We start from the raw sequence: 19,585 nt of genomic DNA on the forward strand, positions 1-19,585 counted from the left end.
AATCATAAATCATGTCTAACGGACAAAGATCTTCCACGTCTTCCTTGAGATATGGAGTGTGTATCTTTATTTTTGCCAAAAGGAATGAAAGTTTAGGATCATGCAGTCCGCTAACTTAATCAATCCGAACCTTCTCGTGTATTGATCTGGTTTGACAAGCTCTTATCTACTGGCATCTGTTCATCCATTGGGAATGCTCAATTGCTGCAGGCATTCTCCATATATGGTACATACAGTACTCTAGTGTTATCAAGTATACCTAAAAATATTTTGGTACCTGTTTGAATTCGTAGTAGGCATCTGCTTGCTTTGATTCTGGCATTATTTATTATTCAACTGCTTGAGTTTTTTTGGTCTCCTTTTTGTGTCTGTCTTTATGATCTTTTATTTCTCTCACTTGATAAGGAGTCTTCTGGCTGCTGTCGTGCCTTGAAGTATCAATAAGGATTCAACGGTCCTGCTTCATGCCTGAGTTTCTAGCATTTGAAGCATCGTCTCTCTCCCCCAAAGTTCACAATCTACTGCCCTGTGGCCGGGTTTGTTACAAACGAAGCAACAGCATGAAGATTTTTGCTGCTGTAATGTCTCTCTCCTATCAAAATCATACCTCGTCCTTCTGCCTCTCTTCCCTTTCCATCGTTGGCTGATCCTTCACAATTTGGCGTAAATTTGCTCTAGTCAACCCCATCGTTTCACAATTCTAACTAGTCACTCTATAGTGAAGTAATCTCCACTCTTGCTCGTGAACTATGTTGAGTTATCTGTAACTATTGTCGCAATCGGAAACAAGAGTCCTCGACATATCGAAGATGGAACTGTAAGACTTTCTGAGAGACAATTCTTATGTAGATTATTGTTATGGATATACATGCATATAAATATCCATAATTATTTACTCTGAATGCAATGCAAGCCTTTCGGTGATAGCAACGGTATTCTTTGCTAGACCTTTTATGTTACCGATCTTACTTGCGATGACAGTTGGTACAGTACGTCTTGTTTCACACGGACGATGGCTGCACCTGGTTCTGCATGTACCCTTCACACAGAATTTTTCTCTTCTCTGTCGCTCGTATGATCAAGAAACTATATCTTATTGGCTTACTTCCGTCTCGAATCCATAGGACTGAGCTTCTGTTGTCACTTCTTTTACTCTTATCTTTCATCTATCACCTTTTCACTTTCTCTTTCTCGTTTATCGGCAACCGACAACCGAAATTATTGACTGTAAGTTTCCATTGTCTGTTGACGTTGCTTTTTCCCCAAAATCCATATATAGAGATGTGACACCATCTACTGTCTGACATACTGCACATTTCTTGAAATCCCATGAATGACTCTCAGAAGCCCAGACTAGCTAAGTTACTACTCATCTATAATTCTTTGCCAAATGCTACTTGGAAACTTTTCTGTAGGGTTTTGGTTTGAGAAGTCAGCTTTGTTGAACTTTGTAGTGTTTCTATACATGCAATTAGTTCTATTCATCACATTTAAACCACATCCTTATTTTGGTGTGATATAAAATGCATTAAATTGTATATTATATCATTTATTTATGTGTTGTTACTACTTACCACATTATTCATTCATTAAATGTGTGTAACGATTTGGAAAATACGTGGTGAATTAAAACAGTATAACTATATGGAAATTTCAATAGCAAATGTTGGTGGATTTGTTATAGATGGAATCACTGGAAACTGTCTGCCCATCTCTTACTTGCTGTGTTGGCATTGTGTCACTGAATGATGGTGCAGCTGGATGGTCTCTCTCATTACAGCAGTGGCTTAGAGTTCGTCCAGAACAGGAACAACAGTTGTTGGGAAAATTGATGGATGAACATGTGGATGCTGCAATGGAATATTTGTCAACATTGACCGGGTCTGTGTTGCCATTTAATGCACACAATGCTGCATTAACTTTGTGCTCTCTTTTGGAGGTCAGTTCTAAATGAGGTTTGGTAATGTAGCTTATGTGTATAGCTTATACTTTCAAGTCATTTTCAGGCTCTTCTGTTGGATGGCACGAGGATGAGCGAAGTAGAGTATATCATGGTATTTAATTATGCCGCTGTGTGGGCTTTTGGTGGTCATCTTGATGAACATTCACGAGCGTTGTTCAGTGAATGGTGGATGAATCGTCTTTCTGGGGTGGTCACATATCCTCAAGAAGGACTGGTAAGTTATTGTGACTTTCTTTGAACATTTGATCACTTCTTGTACACATTTAGGTATTTGATTATTACGTCAAAACAGGAGAGAATAGTGGACTTTTCAAGTGGGAGCATCCTTTGAATTCTCTTGCCAAACCTACTCGTGTTTATGATATTTTTACTTTTACAAAGGAGAGTGATGTAATATGACTTGTTTCCTATGATCAGGCAAAATTCTTGCTAAATGTCTTTGTTTTGTAGTGTATGTCGTATTTACTAAGTCTGCTGTCTGAAGTGTCATGCCCTGTGCTGGTTGTTGGCAAAATGGGATGTGGCAAAACGGCTTTAGTAAGGAAGCATTTCGATAATGCTTGCTCTGGAGAAGCATCTGATATGCAGTTTCTGAGTGTAAATACTAATCATTGTACAATTGGCAAGACACTTTGGAATCAGATCAATGTCTGCTTGGAATGGAAGTCAGGGCGAACATATGTACCACGAGGGAACAAGAAGCTTTTGTGTCTAATTGATGACTTGCATACAGCAAAGGTTTGGAGATGTTTGCTAGTTTTGCAGCAAGGTGTATGTGACCTATAACAGGGCTGGAAAAAAATAGGTCGTCAATTGTCATTTGACAAGTTAAATTTTACAACTGACGACTAGTGTTGTAGTCTAGGTTGTAGTGGCTTTCTCAGCAATAATTGACAGCAGACCAAGGCTAGTTTGTAATGGCTTTCTCAGTATGCAGGCGGATAGCTGTACTGTACTGAAACATGTGCCAGTTTGACGCTCACATTCGGACATTTGTCATACAATGACATGTACACGTAGTAAATTATTACGCCAGCAGCATACATTGACATACTGCTCATATCCCCGATAATGAAACAGGGAGTGCGAGAACCATCTCAGGATTCCGACAGAATACAGGCATGAACTGCATGACCAGGGAGCACGTGAGGAAGTGGAGACATGATAAATCCTGTAGGTAGAAATAGGGTAGATATGATTTAAGTAGCAAGAAACAGACAACTTCCGCAATGTGATATGTGAAAGTCTAGTTGAAACGCCGCCTTAAAGAGAGGTGGTATGCTTTTAATCACTAATACAATTAGCTATCACTATTGTCTTCCCTGCCTCCACAAAATGTCTTAGCTCTGTTTAGTGTAATACGTTGTATCCATTGGCTCAGCTGTAATGTGTTGGATACTCTTGGTTACATGCCATTGTGAAGTACAGAATACTGCGCTGTATGTGCATTAGACTACGCAGTCCTCTCCTCGCGCACGCTCCAAAATGGCAGCATACCACACTAACACCATGATTGATATCAATATGACATTCTAGACTAAAAATTTTGACGACCTAAACTTTTCGGAAACTCGTCAAATGACGACATCTAGTTGGTCCGATTTTTTGAGCCCTGCTTATTAACTTGTTTGGATGGAGGAAGATCTTCACCAATCTATTGTTTGTTGTATGCGTATGGCTTTCCACAGAATCTAAGCTTCTAGCAGTGTTAATGAAGTCAGAGACAGTATTGTATTATGTAAGAGCTATGGTTGAAGATCAAGACTAAATATCTTTACAACATTGAAAATGCTTTACTTTTCTTTAGTACAGAAAATGTATATTTGGTGTAGAGAATAAGATATATATTTTATATTTTCTCGATTTTCTGGATTTGAATTTTGCAGGTGGATTCAACTGGTGTACAGTCTGCTAGTGAAATGCTAAGACAACTTTTTGACTATACTGGTCTTTTTGATCCAACAACAATGATGTGGAAGTCTGTGCAGCAGCTGTCATATGTGGTCACTTCTGTTCCTTACGTCAAACATGATTACCGACGCTATTGCCACTCTCTTGCTTATAACAGAAGGCTGCTGCGACACTTTGCCATTTTGTCTTATGGCTTTTATTGGTATGATAAGTTGTTAATGTGTTGTGTTGTTCAATGGCAGTGCATGTATGGATACTACTGTGTTGCATTACATGCTCCTTTTCTTTGTCGTTGCATATCTTAACTACTCTTCATTTGTTTGTTATTGTTACTGTATTGTGTACAATGTTTGTGCTGTGTTTAGTGCTGACAGCATATCAACTATCTTCTCATATGTAATGAAATCTCAACTGGATGCTTTCTTGTCTTCGAGCACTGCTGCAGGAAAGGGACCCTCTGTTGAAATTGATATAGCTATGATTTCAACTCTCGTAAGAGCTACTGTAGAGCTGCAGTCAAGATTGGAGTCTTTCTACATGCCTATTGTTGAGAGATGTCATTATGCATTTACTTTAAGCGGTCTCAGCAGTCTATTTTGGTATGTAATGCTCACTTTCAAATTCTTGTATGTGGTAGTTATTATTCCTGTGTAGTTGCTTGTCTCAGGCATTAGAGCAAAGGCTGCACAGAGATGAATTGCTTCACTTGTGGCACTATGAGTGTGACTGGGTTTATGGGCAGAGAATGATTAGTACAGTTGACTACAATCGGTTCTGTCAACTATTAACAACGATTGTTCGCAAGCATTTTAATGAGGAGTCTGCAGTAGGTTGAAGTTTGTTGTGTGACAGAAATTGTATTATTTGACATTTCTTGCTTTAGACAAGTGCTGTTTTAGGACCAGTTCCTTTGACAAGAGATTTAGACTTTCTGCGTAATGAGGATGTTACAAGCAAGGTTTGTGTAAATTTATTGTAGAATAAAGCTAATGAGATGGTGTTGTGAATTAAGTAGTGCTGACATGTTTCAATACTTGACTAGAATTATTTTCCAAACAATGACTGGGTCGGTAGTTGAATTATGTACATAGCAATGTATGTGTGTCATTGAATGAAGAGTGAAGATTTAAGCATTAAGTGGCTGGTGGCTGTTGCTAATGTGCATGCAGTAATCGAAATAATAGTAATAAATCGGGCAATTGTTAAGACAATAACAAAGGACGAAATGTACTTTGTACTTGTTATACAAATTGTTGGATGTACAACAGGATTTAGTGAGAATGCAGGAATAAACAAACTTGCTGTCTTGTTGTTGTAGCTTGTCAATTGCTAAGGAATTATGAAATGTTTGAAGCAATTGAAACTTGCTATAAAATAGTGTTTTTGGTTATTTAGCTAGAGGTTACTGCCTCTCGTTTCCTTGAAGAATACAATGCTTGTCATCCGACAATCTCTTTTGATCTTTTTGAAGTATGAAATGTAGCTCTGAGTACTTTGCTTAGACAGAGTATCTTAGCTACCTTGTTTTCTTTCTTAGGAAAACATCAGGCTGCTATTTCGAGTGGTTGATTGTTTCAAATCACCTCTGGAATCAGGCAATGTTGTGATCATTGGAGAGGGATCCCCTTCAGTGTGTGTTCCTCTTGCATATCTTGGTGCATTTATAGCTGGCATGGATATTGCAGAGGTTCTTCCATCTCCAGCAAATGATGCAAATATAGCTTGTACGCCCTCCCATTCAAATCCGGAATGCAGACGGCTATTTGTAACTGATGAACTCTTAAACAGTGCAGATTTGCTGCAATTTCAATCTAAGCTCGTAGGAGTCTTTAAACAAGCAGGACTGAAAGTAGGTGCTGTGGCATTTTGGATTCTTATGTTTTAATTTTGTCGTTTGATTAGAATAGCAAAGTTCTGCTGCTTTTGACTGAGAGTGACATTCTTCAAGATGATTATATGTCCTTTGTCTGTGACATCATTAGTGACTGCTCCATATCTCACTTGTTCAGTAATGATGAATACGTAACAATAGTCAATTCTATCCGCCCACAAGTGCTTCAGGCAGGGCTAGTTTATTCAGAGGTCGAGGCATGGAAATTTTTTCTCAGGTAATTGCTTTCTGATAGACTCTTTTATTGTTCATTAACTTAGCAAAGACAAACTTTACAGAAAAGTAAAACACAACCTCAGAGTAATGATTGTTTTTTACTCTGGCGGAAGACGATTTCAAACTCTCTGTAACTTATTGCCTTCTTTGTTCAACAAGATGGCTATCATTTGGCGTAGACATTCAACAATGCAAGAGTTGGTAGGCATGGCTCGATATCAGATGAAAGGTGTCAAACTTTTTGTTGGTGGTACTGTCAAAATAGTGTCTATGTTTCTGTGTGTGGTGTGTGTGTGTGTGTGTGTGTGTGTGTGTGTGTGTGTGTGTGTGTGTGTGTGTGTGTGTGCACTCATTGATTGAATTAGTAACATGATGAATTGTAGCTGTAAGCATTCTTTAGCATTTGCCATGTGTTAGGTACCTCTTGTTGCAACATACTCCTCTTATATAATGTATAACTGTTTAGATTCTGATTGGTTGGATGCTATTTCAAGAGAAAACTTAGCTCACTTACTGGCTTCAATGCATCAGAGAGTTAGGCAAGTTACTGGTGCTGACTGCCAATTGTCGTGTGCTTCCAGTGGACCGTTCTGTCATTTGAATGATTCAAGTTTTACTAAATTTGTCAAGAAGTAAATGAGAGCATGTTTCCTTTTGAGCAACACATAACTTGATGTGACGTATTGTTTTCAATAGGTTTATTGCACTTGTCAACCGTCGTTATGGCAAAGTTCATGAGGAGCACAAAAGATTGAAAAAAGCTATAGAGTGTGTTGAGTCAATTTCTAAGAAAGCTAGAGAATTGGCTGATGTAATGGTAAGGGAAAAGACCGTTCTTGAAGACAAAGTGCACAGTGCACAAAGTTTTCTGTCACAACTTGGGCAAAACAGTGCAATTAAAGACGAATACATGAAGGTAATAGACAAGCAAAAAGAAAAAATCTCGCTGTTACAGAAATCTAGTCCAGAAGTTAAAGCTGCTTACGACAGAGCATCTAGTGATGCACATAGAATAGCTGATGATGTTCACAAAATTGTTTGCAAAATTGCCGCATCAGATTTAGCAGTTCTGCGACAAGAGGCCCGGCCAATTGATGAGATATGTCATGTATTGTCAGCAGTTATCTTGATCCTGAAGTCAACCCATTATGACCTGTCATGGAGCAAAGGAGCCAAGAGAATAATGGCCAATCTTGATCGTTTTGTTGAGCTACTGGACGGGTTTGATAAGCTTGAGCCAAGTGTTGATCAACTAGCAATAGTAGATCAGTATATGAAACAACCAAGCTTTAGTGTTGAGTCCTTGGAATGTAAGACAAATGTTAAGGTTGTGCCGCTGTTGTGTTTGTGGGTTCGTGGTGCAGTTCAATACTACACAATGATGCATAGTCGAGTCAAGCCACTAGATGAAAAGTATGGCAGAATTGAAAAGATTCTTGAATCATGCCGCATGAAGCTGAAGACAATAGAGAACAAAGTTGCAGGGTTTGAACAGCGTCTAGTTCGGTTGAGAGATGCTTTTGAATCTTCAACTATAGAAAAGATGCAGCAAAAACAACAAGTGCTAAACCTGGAAATACAGTTAAGTCGAGCTGAACAATTTGCTAGTCATATGGCATCACAGTTGTTGTTTTGGCAAAGAAAAACGGAATCGTTGTCAGAAAGAGAAGCTGGCATTACTGGATCATCAGCTGTTGCTGCTGGTATGGCAACGTACCTAGGTCCTTTTCTTGATCATTATGGCATTCGTCAGTCTTTGCTTTCAAAAGAATGGCCAGACTGCTTATGTCAAAGAGGAGTTCCTCTAGTATTGCCTGGAGTGGATGGGCAGAATGTTTTAAATGATGTCAATGTTGCTCTAGATGATGCAATGACCAATTCCTCATTGCAAATCAATGAAGAGAGTGTGGATGGAGACAATAAAAAATTAATTGAGTCTCAAGCAATTAATTTATTACTTTCTCTGCATGTTAATCCAGCTGAAGTCACCAATTACCATTTGTACTGTGAGTCATTAGTAAGCATTTTGACTTCACGGGAGATAGTAGCACGTTGGAAAGCAATTGGGTTTGGACCAATAATGTTGGTGAATGCGGCCATAATTAGGGCATCTTCAAAACATTGGCCATTGATCATTGACCCTCATCAAGTGGGAATTGCCTGGATTAAACAGATCAAACATGAAAATGAGATGACGGTGCTGGATACTAATGACAGGTGAGGCTGCATAATTCTGGGTGGTGCATTGACGTTTTTGCTTGGTTGTATAAAATTTGATTTTATTTACAGGCGAACAACGTTAGTGTCTAAAATGGAAAATGCTTTAAGTCTTGGTCAACCTGTTCTGTTATACAACGTCCACGGTCATCAGCTGAATCCTATTTTAAGACCTCTTTTGAGTGTCTTCTCAGAACATGAAGACGGTGGAAATTGCTTAGTGAAATTTGGAAATAGACGTATACAAGTGCATGAAAATTTTCGTTTGTATTTGGCAACAGCTGAGGTACAGCATAACTTGTCTGAGGACATGGCATCACATCTCACAGTTGTCAACTATTCACCATCATTTGAGCTAGTGCAGGAATGTTTGTTGAACAGGGTGGACATGCAGGTTGGTGTACTAGTTTTAACAAATTCAGTTTATGATATAATAGTATATCTTTATAGCTTTGTCCAGCTGATATGTTAACGAAAGAACGCAGCTTAGAGTCTGTTACTAAACGAACAAAAGCTTGCCATGAGCTAGAAAATGACCTGATTGGATTGCTAGCTGGTGACAGCACAGGTAATGACATCCTTGCCAGCGATGAAGCCATCTCAGAAGTAGTTGAGAAAGTGTCTGAAATATTTAAGGTATGATAATGATCTCTTATTCAGTCATAACATTGTTATTAAGATAATCAGGCAATTTTTGTATTAAATTGTTTGTTAGTGTAATAGTTTGTACATTTGTAGCGCAGACTGTTTATATAATTTCTATTAGTGCACCTGTTCAAACTGTAGAAGTTTGATTTGAACTTCACAGGTTTGTGTTGTAACATCTAGATGGATGGATACAAGCGTAAGATGGTTGAGGTGTCGAAACTTCTAGAAGAGTGCAAAGTCTGTCACTAACTGTCTTATGTGAGTCAATTCTAAGCAAGAATGTATCATATTTTGCTCTGAAAAAGTACTATTCCAAGAGTTTCTGACATCTGAATCAGCCACCACAGTATGACAAACCAGCTGTGAAGCCTTGTACTTCAAGACGAGACACTAATTGGATGCCAAGAATGTCAAATGAAGTGGTCTACTGGTACCATGTCATTTCTAGATAAATAAATCACCCTCCGCATTAAATATCCCCTCAAATATATACTGCCAAAACATTGCACTCATTAAATTGTTTCCCTTAATTACTGGAAACCACTCAGTTCTTGGTTAATTAACTTGTGATGAGAGTTATAAGGGAGTTGATGAAGATAATCTATTGTAGTAACATGTTGTCTAATGTCTTGTCCACACTAGATCAGAAATAGATCGCTATCCGATCACGATAGCGAGTGTCTGTTTGAAACAATATATTCACCTCTTCAGTATCATGTGACTCATACATTTTAAGATGGCAGGTGTGCGAGAGTGGGTTGTTTGCTTGTGGAAAGCGTTGATACAACAACTTCAATTGAGTGAACAAAGAAGAGTGAGGAGAGTTAGATGTCCCAACTACACTCATAGTGCACGTGGGGTAATTCCTACTACTTTCATAATTGGATTCAACTGATCGTAAACAATGTGGATTGGATTTATTGCAATCAGATTGCAATTGCCTCAAAGTGGATTGGTGTGGACACAAATTTTGCGGTTGGATTGCGATCAGATTGCGATTTGGTAGTGTGAACAAGCCAAAGCCAAGGAAAGTTGAAACACATTCCTAAAATGTCAAATTAGTAACTAGACTATCAAGCAAGTGCAATATACTCTTTAAATAGTATGCAAAGTGTAGAGCCTAAAGGAAGTAGAGAATTTGGTTACTCTGGCAACTTCTGTATAAACCAAAATGTAACCTATGGTTTGTATCTTGTAAATATATGTTCATAATTTTAATTGCAGTATTAACATTTACATTACTGTAGCCAAGTCATTTAATGTTTGTTGTATGGTTTATCGTTTATTTCATGTGACAGTTCAATGGCTATGCAATAACATGGTAAGCAATTTGATTGTAATTTTATTGTTGATTGCAGTATCGACACTCACTGGTTGAAGCAACAAGCAGCATGGAATTAGTCACTAGGAAAGTTTGGCTTGATTCATTGACAGCATCTGCTGCATCTTTCTTTGTTCTTCTCAACTCATTTTCAGTTCTTCACCATGTGTATAATTTTTCTCTTTATGACTTTTTTGCAACTCTGTCTACGATTATTCGAGACAACTTAAATGACGAAAGAATAGAGGTATTAAACAATGGTAGGGAAGACAGCAAGGAGAAACAGGTCATAATTATGGATCTGACAAAGACTATTTTGAAGGAACTGATACGATCTTACAGTAGGTAAGTTATAATGAAACCCGAAGTTCAGTTAATTAAACTACATGAAGCAAGGGTGTTTGTGGTAAATTTTGTCTGTCATTGATTACACTGTACATTCTAGTAGTGGCTATTGTAATTTGAGTATTTTATGTATTTGATATGCAACCAGTGATGTGAAGGCAACATACACACACTAAGCGTGCACATTCACACACACACACACACACACACACACACACACACACACACACACACACACACACACACACACACACACATGCACACACACACACACACACACACACACACACAATGGCACACAATTTTTGTATGATTTTAAAACCAGTTTGCAACTACATTGGTTGCACTGGTTAGGCATCTAAATTAGAAGTCCTTTACAGCGTATGTTAGATTTGGGAATGAACACTGACAAGGCAACTCCTGGCAATTAAGTTTGCATGAAAGTTTCTATCTAGAATCAGCCTGGCTGTTGTAAATAGTCATTGCAAAATGGAACTAATTAGTTCACTTTTTGCAACTATCTTTGAGGTCATTGCAAATCTATTCTGCACACTTGTTGTTGGTGCAAACGATGCCTATGTCGTGTTTAATAATTTATGCAGACACTAGTAGATTACAAGTCCAGTGAGCATGCGTAGAGGGAACTGTAAATAGCTAGAGTTCCATCATTTCAGTCATTTTGTTAGCGGCGGAATTTGTCTCGCTTGGTTTTCGTGTCAGTTGCAACTTTGTCAATTCAGTAGTGTCTAAAACGCTACATTGGTGACTCCCGAACGTTCAGTGTGGCCATTGGAGTTAAATTATGTCCAGACTGACTTCTCTTTTGTTTCTCATGCGTTTATCTGTCAGGATGCTTTTTGCAAGTCTCTACAAAGACCACATGATATCCCTTTTTCGATCATAAAATGTTCTGGCAAGCACTACACCTTATCAGTTAACGGGCGAAAAGAGGTTGCTTCTTTCTATCGCCTCAAATAGACTTATGTGGACGCTTCTCCTACACTCGATCCACCAATCCTAACCGAAGATATGAAGTCTCCAACATTCTTTCCAAAAGTATTCTAGCCGATTCTGCTCCAAGGAGAATCACACGCTCCTGTTGCCATGTACATTGGCCCAGACGTTGCACTTATTAGCTCACTGAAGGGGAGCAATTTAGCGTTAACTAATTCATGCAGACATTAATAGATTACAAGTGTAGTGAGTGTGCGTAGAGGGGCCAATAAATAGCTAGAGTTTAATCATTTCAGTCTTTCTGTTACCGGCATTAGGTTCCCTTAGTTTTTGCGTTAGTTTCAACTTTGTGTCAATTGAGTAGTGTGTAAAACACTACACTTACTGCTAATGTAATGCAATTGCTTTTCTGATACCTAATAGAGACCATTGCATGGCTTTGGTCCATATGATTAGCTGCTTCTGTGGCATTAGTGGCAATTTGACTGACACCTAAAAGGCAGCTAGCTGCTTTATTGCCGATCATTATGATAATAGTGTGCTAGTACTTGTCTTGTTGCAAAATGCTACTGCATTTGCTGTGAAGCAAGAGTTAACTACATAGCTGTGTGATTTCAAAACACTTTCAACACTTTATCGTGGCAGTTGTCTCAGATTTAGAACAAATATACAAACTAATTTAATATCCTATTTAAAATTGTAATGCTTATTCAACTGTTACTGACCATAGGACTGAATGAAGAACTTGTGTCGTGTACTTGACAACTTGACTAGTATATCAAGACACAGTAACTTCAAGACAAGACAATTTTATAACACTAAAATGCTAGTGACTACTTCACAAGTACTTTCTTAAATCAACTGGTCACTAATACATAGTTATTATCCTATAAAGAGTTCTCAGTGACTTTTTTTTATAAGTGGACACTTGGTTCTTTGTCAACTTGCCCAGCTTGTTATTCACAAGTAATCATTATAATCATGCATTTAGTTTATGTGGAATGTGAAAGGATGATGTGTTACATGGTGCCTCATTGCTGCTAAAGGGTATCTTCAACAGCAGAGTTGTATTCTAGATCTGGTACTGTACTGTAGCCAGGAAACTTAGCAGTAATTAGTTTTTTGCTAGTTTGATAGCAACTACTGGCCTCAACAAAAATCTGTTTTTGAGAGACATAGTCGCATGCTTCAAATGGAAGTTGCATCAGAATCAACTGGTCTTATGAGAATCACAACTGCACTTTGACATCAGTGTTTCCGCTTCTTGATAAAGTTTTGTATTGAGATTTTATTTCTAGATTTGCATCAGTTTTATAGGAGGTTGAGAGGCATGTGTACAGTATGCGCATATGTTGCACACATGTCAAAAGATAGTCTTTAAGAGTAGAGTACTCTTGTGTACCACATTAAAGCTGTTAGATTAATTAATTATTGATGTGTGATGTGTAGTATGTAAACATACTGATAAGCAAGATCACTATGTAATGAAACACTCAAGAGTGTCTACATATTGAAACGTTGTCAAACATTCCTATGAATAGGATAAAATTGTGTAGCTTTTGGTGCAAATTGTTAGTATTTTTGCAGCCTCTTGTGCAAGTTTCTTTTTGATTCTTACCAACAGTCTTGCTAAATTGCGGCTTTACTAATGCATAATGTTTGAATTAATGCTGTTTAATTTTTGTTGCAGAAGTCTGCATGTGGAAGATTGTCTAGTACTGGCTCTGATGGCGTGTTTCAATTTTGGTGAAACGGGAATTGGGTCCCAGTTTGACAGTGAAGAACTGCGTCTTTTAGGAAGAGTCGTTGGTGGTTATCCTTGCTCAACAGAACAATCTTTACCAAGTCGTAAGCCTCAGTGGCTGCCATTATCAGTTTGGGATACCTTACAGCAAGTACGTGATTGGGCATACATTTCAGAGATTATGGATGGTTTGTCTTCTGACATTGATAATGTATGGGCAACTTGGTTTATGCACTCTCAAGTGGAACACTTGGTGACAGAGTTTCCTTTGGCCAGTTTGTCAGCAGCACAAAAATTTGTTGTTATCAGTCTTTTGCGGCCTGATGGAATGATCAATGCTGCAAAAGAATTTATTACAGGCACTTTGGGTGAGCAAGTTATTGACTTTGCAGCAACAGATATTCAGTCAGTGCTAGTCAACTTAACAAACAGAAAAGCAGCTCGGCCAGTTCTCTTTTTGTTCAGTGATGGATCAGATGTTGATTGCCTTCCCAAAATTGCACAGCACCTTTCAAATACTGCAAAGGTAGTAGACTATCTATCTTGTTGCTTAACATTTTAATGTTTTAGTTTACTTCCCAGCATCAAAACCAGCTATTTGAACACATAAAGTTAGGAGAGGGCGTTGAGGAGTTTTTCTCAAAAGCTTTGAACAGCAGTAAAGAAACAGAAGAAAAAAGCTATGTGCTAATGGAAGATGTACATTTATGGCCTGACCATTGGTTGAGTCATCTACAGCAACTGCTTGTAATGCTAGCAATTGAATTAGCTGCTGATCAGAAATCTGAAGGTATTGTATGGTTTGTCTGAGTTAGTGATTTGGCAATATAACACATGTCTTTGCTTATATTGCATTTAGTGTCAGTCAAGCTATTTCTTTCTACTTTGCCGTCTACTAAACTACCTCTTAGTTTGATGCAGACTCTTGACATCGTCTGTTTGTCAAACAAGAGTTACGGTGACATTGATGACAACAATTCAGTGAATGACAATGACCTACTTTTGAAAGAATCAAGGTTTCGAGTAAAAGATAGTTTTAATAACTGTGTGTCATACCATGTTATGTTGTATAAAACAGGGTGACCCAGTTGATATCAAAGATGCAATTGATATTGAAGTTTATACAAGAGGCAAGATCACATAGGGAAGAAAGAGGTTTCCGTAGGGATGATGGCGACTTTGATTTCAACACACTTTGTCAAAGCATTGACAATTGCCTTGATCATATTCCTTGTACTACTTCCATCTGTTTTGGACATGTCCCTGGCAGGATCAACCAGCAGTTTGATCCTGGTTCTAATTCAGTTGCATTTGTTCTTATACAGGTAAGCGGTTATGTTGAAGAGAATTTCTGACACTTGTAAATGTTCATGTTTAGGAATGCCAAATGTTCAATATGCTGACATCATCTGTAGTGAATTCTTTGAGATCACTAAAAGAATGCACACTATCTGAACAATACATTTCTGCTGCTGGCCTTAGGGAGATGGCGCAGTCATTGCAGAACGGGCAAGTTCCAGAACAGTTCATGTTTAATGCATTGGATAATAGAGACATTAATGCTTGGATCAAAGGTGAGTGCCTGTCTTTTGAAATTGAAATGTTGGTAGACATGGGCAATTAAGTTGGTTTAGCTACTAGTATCTCTGTTTCTTGGTGTTAAATCAATGATTGCAGTGACATGTACATTCAAAGCAAAGAGTTGTCAGCATGCTGCTTGGCAACATTTGCTAATTTTATGAGTCAACCCAGACTACTTGACAATGCATGTTGCCAAGTTTGGTTAAATTATGCACACTTTACTCACATCTAAACTTTCTATTAATATGATTGTACAACCTTTACTTGTGTTTGATTGCTATACCGATTGTTGAACAACAGCTGAAATGAAGAAGCACTACAGTGCAAACCCTCTGCGTGCCATAACAATGTAGTATGTCATAGCAGAATGTTATGATGCGAGTAATAAATATAAGTCTCAGTATTTTTTTGGTCGTGTGTTACACCATTGCTTAGCAGGTTGATCTTACGGTTGTACGTTACATGACTGGTCGGTGTTACTATCCCTGTGTTTCACGTGTTGGGTAATAAGAAGCAATGCTAGTAATTGATTGTACCTAGATGATGCAATAGTAACACTCAGCTCATGTAATTATTGTATATCATTTTGATGTATAGGGTTGATGAGTTATTATATAGACATACCAACATAAATTATTCTGTGATTCTTGGTTGGACTATTGTAATTGTAGTCTTAGTAGTTACACATTTTTGTTGTCATTTTTTCAGATCTTTCTACTCGTTGCGAACACATGAAGACATGGCAGAATGCGTTAGCTGAGAGAATCAAAACAAGGAAAATATCTCTAACAATGGGTATACTTTTTGAGCCATTTGACAAAGCACCTAGTGCCACAATAACTAAATGCATTCCTGATTTAATAGAGCGAATGGCAGAAGATCCAATTGCTGTTTCTCCAGTGCAATTAGCAGATGAGACTAATCAAAACCCTTGGGTAATCAGAAAGATATGGCTTGGAGCACTAGCCAATCCCAGACGATTTGTGACTGCTCTTAGACATAGTGCTTCACAGTGGCTAGACATAGCTGCTGATCAGGTGGTACATGACTGGGTGATTACACTGCTGTTATTAACACGTTTTTGTTAAGGTTTTATTTGAGTGTGATGTGTTGTTGGAACCAGATTATGTTCACTCTATAACAGATTCAGGACTCTCCATTGTAATGTTGGGCCTCTTTGTTGAGAATGGGTACTGGGATAGTGACACCAGATTGATCTCTCCCCCTCAGCAAGAGTAAAGATATACATACCTGGCTCAGTATTCACACTGCTTTGTATATTTAAATTGTGTTTCTTCGTACTAACTTGTGTAGGCAAACTGTTGCTAATCTTTCATCTGTCTTGGTGACAGCAACATCTGCTTTTTCTCTTCATCGTGAAGACAAAAATGTGTGCAACATTCCATTGTTCCGATCTTTCAAATTTACGCGGTTTGAGGTAAGTTATTTCTCAGCTAATGCACTATTGCAGTCTCAGTTGATGTTGTTTGTTTAGGGTGAAGAGCCAATAGTTCAGTTTCGTTTGCCTTGTCAGCAATCAAATGAGTCATGGTCCCCTGATACTGTTGCTTTACTAGTTTCTGTCCCAGGTGTGACAACGTCGTGAAAACATTTTGTCGGCATTAATTATTTTATCTTGTCTGGTACACGCTGATGTTAATTGTGAGCAATTAGTGTTTCTGCAACCGTACATTGATAGTGCATATGCCTATTATTGGTAGATTTGCTTGTGTTTGGCCGCCTACTTGATTGATTAGACTGAGTAGTTGCAGAAATGAAAGTATTAGAATGAGTAGTTGCAGAAATGAACCGGTCTGGAAGGCCTAGGCTAGGTCGTGGCTGCGGCGTCGGCGTTGAAGGCCTAGTGTTGCACACCACTATATAGTAATGTACTGTGATTCAAAACGACCTTGCCAAACACCGTGTGCAAACTCTACCAGCTGTAGTCTACCGTCAGAGCTGCCTGCCCACACAAATTTGTCCACGCTTTTAGCGCACGTTACATAGAAACCTACAATGCTCTTGGCTCTTTTTCTTCTTTGTTCCACAGCGTTTGCAACGTATGGAATGACTATTCAAGATATTCGCAGATACAGGCAATGTGAACGTTCTATTCATGCGACCAAATAGTAATTTCTAATTCGATGTTCAGAGAGAGAGCAAAGGCGATGTTCTACCATGGATATGACAACTACATGCAGCATGCATATCCTAGAGATGAACTAAAGCCGTTGTCTTGCGAAGGAATTGACACATGGGGGAGGTAAGCTCTAGTATTTATTGATGTACAGTTTATAGTCGTCTACAATAGCTACATGTAGTGACATGCTCATTTACTCCATGAGCTCCATGAGTGTGTGTAAGACAGCTGCATGGAGCTAGGGCATAAGCTCATGGAGTAAAAGAAGATGGTTTACAGTCAATAACTGCTAAATCAGTATCTTTGCAAAATAAAAAATTGGAAAATTAAATATTTAATGCACATTTTCAGAAACAAGTTTTGTTTAACTAGTTTTATGGCATCCGTAGGCGCCTCGCATTGGTGAGTAACAAGAGTTTTATTACCTTGTACTGAATCGCCACGTCCTCTAGCTAGACAATACGTATTTGTTGAAACCCTGCAGCTGTCATGGAAGTAAATATGCAAACTACCTAGTAATTTAGACCGTCGCTTATCTAGGCCTGGTAGGTAGTCGTTGTTTCGTGATTGTGATCAAGACAATTGAAATGTACAGTATAAGTATGCACTCAGTTCTGTTGTAACGACACTAGTATAGTATTTACTGACATATACATTGATATTGGCAAACATTGACTATCAACAGTGTTAGATACAGCACAGTCTAGTAAAGGATTGATCATACTGTAAAACGGGATGCGTGAACTGTAGGTGGCATTCAGCTCATGAAGGTGTTTCTTGGTTGTCACGTACACACAATCCCTAGCTACAATACAAAAGGATGGGGCGACGGAACTTTGTGAGGCTTTTACTTTGCCGTTTAGTCACTTTTTAGAATTGTTCCTGTACTGATTTGTATTTGAGAGAGAGAGAGAGAGAGAGGGAGAGAGAGGGAGGGAGGGGGAGGGAGGGGGAGGGAGGGGGAGGGAGGGGGAGGGAGGGGGAGGGAGGGGGAGGGAGGGGGAGGGAGGGGGAGGGAGGGGGAGGGAGGGGGAGGGAGGGGGAGGAGGGGGAGGGAGAGGGAGGGAGAGGGAGGGAGGGAGGGAGGGAGGGGGAGGGAGGGAGGGGAGGGAGGGAGAGAGGGAGGGGGAGGGAGGGAGGGGGAGGGAGGGAGGGGAGGGAGGGAGAGAGGGAGGGGGAGGGAGGGAGAGAGGGAGGGAGAGAGGGAGGGGGAGGGAGGGAGAGAGGGAGGGGGAGGGAGGGAGAGAGGGAGGGGGAGGGAGGGAGAGAGGGAGGGGGAGGGAGGGAGAGAGGGAGGGGAAGGGAGGGAGAGAGGGAGGGGGAGGGAGGGAGAGAGGGAGGGAGGGGGAGGGAGAGGGAGGGAGGGAGGGGAGGGAGGGAGGGAGGGGGAGGGAGGGAGAGAGGGAGGGGGAGGGAGGGAGAGAGGGAGGGGGAGGGAGGGAGAGAGGGAGGGGGAGGGAGGGAGAGAGGGAGGGAGGGAGAGAGGGAGAGAGGGAGGGAGGGAGAGAGGGAGGGGGAGGGAGGGAGAGAGGGAGAGAGGGAGGGGGAGAGAGGGAGAGAGGGAGGGGGAGGGAGGGAGAGAGGGAGGGGGAGGGAGGGAGAGAGGGAGGGGGAGGGAGGGAGAGAGGGAGGGGGAGGGAGGGAGAGAGGGAGGGGGAGGGAGGGAGAGAGGGAGGGGGAGGGAGGGAGAGAGGGAGGGGGAGGGAGGGAGAGAGGGAGGGGGAGGGAGGGAGAGAGGGAGGGGGAGGGAGGGAGAGAGGGAGGGGGAGGGAGGGAGAGAGGGAGGGGGAGGGAGGGAGAGAGGGAGGGGGAGGGAGGGGGAGGGAGGGAGGGAGGGAGGGAGGGAGGGAGGGAGGGAGGGAGGGAGGGAGGGGGAGAGAGGGAGAGAGAGAGATATTTCCACCAAATTTTGAATAAAATTTGGTATGCTTAGATTCACTATATTGAGTATTAATTAACATTTTTAATGAAGTTACTATTCTTCACTAATAAAACAGTTGATTCCTATGAGCTTGCTTTTAATTAAGAACTCTTTCATTTAACATTTGTCAAACCATTTTCCAAGGATTCTTTGAGATGCTGTTGAAGGGTTCAAAGTTAGAAATTTAATGGGCATGGTTGGGCACCGATGGGTCTTCTCATTTTGAAATTTTGGATCTGCCTGATTGGAATTAAGTTGAAAGCTTTGGATAAACACAATTTGATTACCGTATTACCTCGCCTAGAAGGGCAGGGGCACGTATTAGAACATTTGATACTATGTGCCTTTGGACAGTGTGGTTAGGGAATAGGGTAGACCCATGGAATTGCCTGGATGATTGCAGATGCAAGATGACATTGCTGATAGCCATACTTTTTATTCTTATTTGGTCGCTTCCTTTGCAAATATTCTCAGTGACAACTGCTTTGTGCATCAGTTAGAAATACTGCAAACTTTCATCAGGACTGTTGCTATCAATAATGTTTTCCTTTTGTCTGTGATTCTCCAGGGAATGCCATGGCTTTGTTATTCCCTAACCACACTGTACAAAGGCACATAGTACCAGATGTCCTAATGAGATCTCCTGCCCTTCTAGGCAGGTAATACGGTATGATGTACAACTGATTTAGAGAAAATCGAAGCTATGGATTTACAGTAATTTGATGGTTTAATT

At 40.0% G+C, this 19,585-nt stretch overlaps 2 protein-coding genes across 2 annotated transcripts in view; both read left to right on the forward strand.

Annotated features, from left to right (window-relative positions):
* The first annotated feature begins 1,714 nt into the window (after positions 1-1,714).
* LOC134177571 (dynein beta chain, ciliary-like) lies at positions 1,715-16,600 on the forward strand. Its single transcript, XM_062644348.1, has 27 exons — positions 1,715-1,939; positions 2,007-2,177; positions 2,231-2,353; positions 2,414-2,701; positions 3,850-4,076; positions 4,240-4,473; positions 4,529-4,700; positions 4,758-4,832; positions 5,270-5,344; positions 5,412-5,723; positions 5,777-5,982; positions 6,044-6,210; positions 6,448-6,613; positions 6,678-8,198; positions 8,271-8,592; positions 8,649-8,834; positions 10,205-10,512; positions 13,157-13,736; positions 13,793-14,000; positions 14,070-14,226; positions 14,289-14,535; positions 14,589-14,784; positions 15,500-15,586; positions 15,656-15,828; positions 15,881-16,026; positions 16,106-16,229; positions 16,287-16,600. Exons 1-27 carry the CDS (start codon positions 1,832-1,834, stop codon positions 16,395-16,397), a joined length of 6,690 nt encoding a protein of 2,229 aa, XP_062500332.1. The 5' UTR covers positions 1,715-1,831; the 3' UTR covers positions 16,398-16,600.
* Positions 16,601-16,798: 198 nt separating this feature from the next.
* The window catches only part of LOC134176739 (ER degradation-enhancing alpha-mannosidase-like protein 2), a 9,273-nt gene continuing 6,486 nt past the window's right edge, over positions 16,799-19,585 (forward strand). The window contains exons 1-2 of the mRNA XM_062643397.1: positions 16,799-16,887; positions 16,944-17,054. Coding sequence (XP_062499381.1) covers positions 16,808-16,887; positions 16,944-17,054 — 191 coding nt within the window. The 5' untranslated portion in view covers positions 16,799-16,807. The remainder of the gene's footprint in view (positions 16,888-16,943; positions 17,055-19,585) is intronic.

Source organism: Corticium candelabrum, chromosome 3 (genome assembly GCF_963422355.1).
Source record: "Corticium candelabrum chromosome 3, ooCorCand1.1, whole genome shotgun sequence".
Lineage (NCBI taxonomy): Eukaryota > Metazoa > Porifera > Homoscleromorpha > Homosclerophorida > Plakinidae > Corticium > Corticium candelabrum.

Excerpts from the sequence above, each read along its gene's own strand:
- LOC134177571 (XM_062644348.1), top strand. The coding sequence starts at position 1,832 with ATGGATGAACATGTGGATGCTGCAATGGAATATTTGTCAACATTGACC. Across the intron at positions 4,701-4,757 it reads ATTTTAATGAGGAGTCTGCA|ACAAGTGCTGTTTTAGGACC; the intron begins GTAGGTTGAAGT and ends TTCTTGCTTTAG. Across the intron at positions 14,227-14,288 it reads CTACTTTTGAAAGAATCAAG|GGTGACCCAGTTGATATCAA; the intron begins GTTTCGAGTAAA and ends TGTATAAAACAG.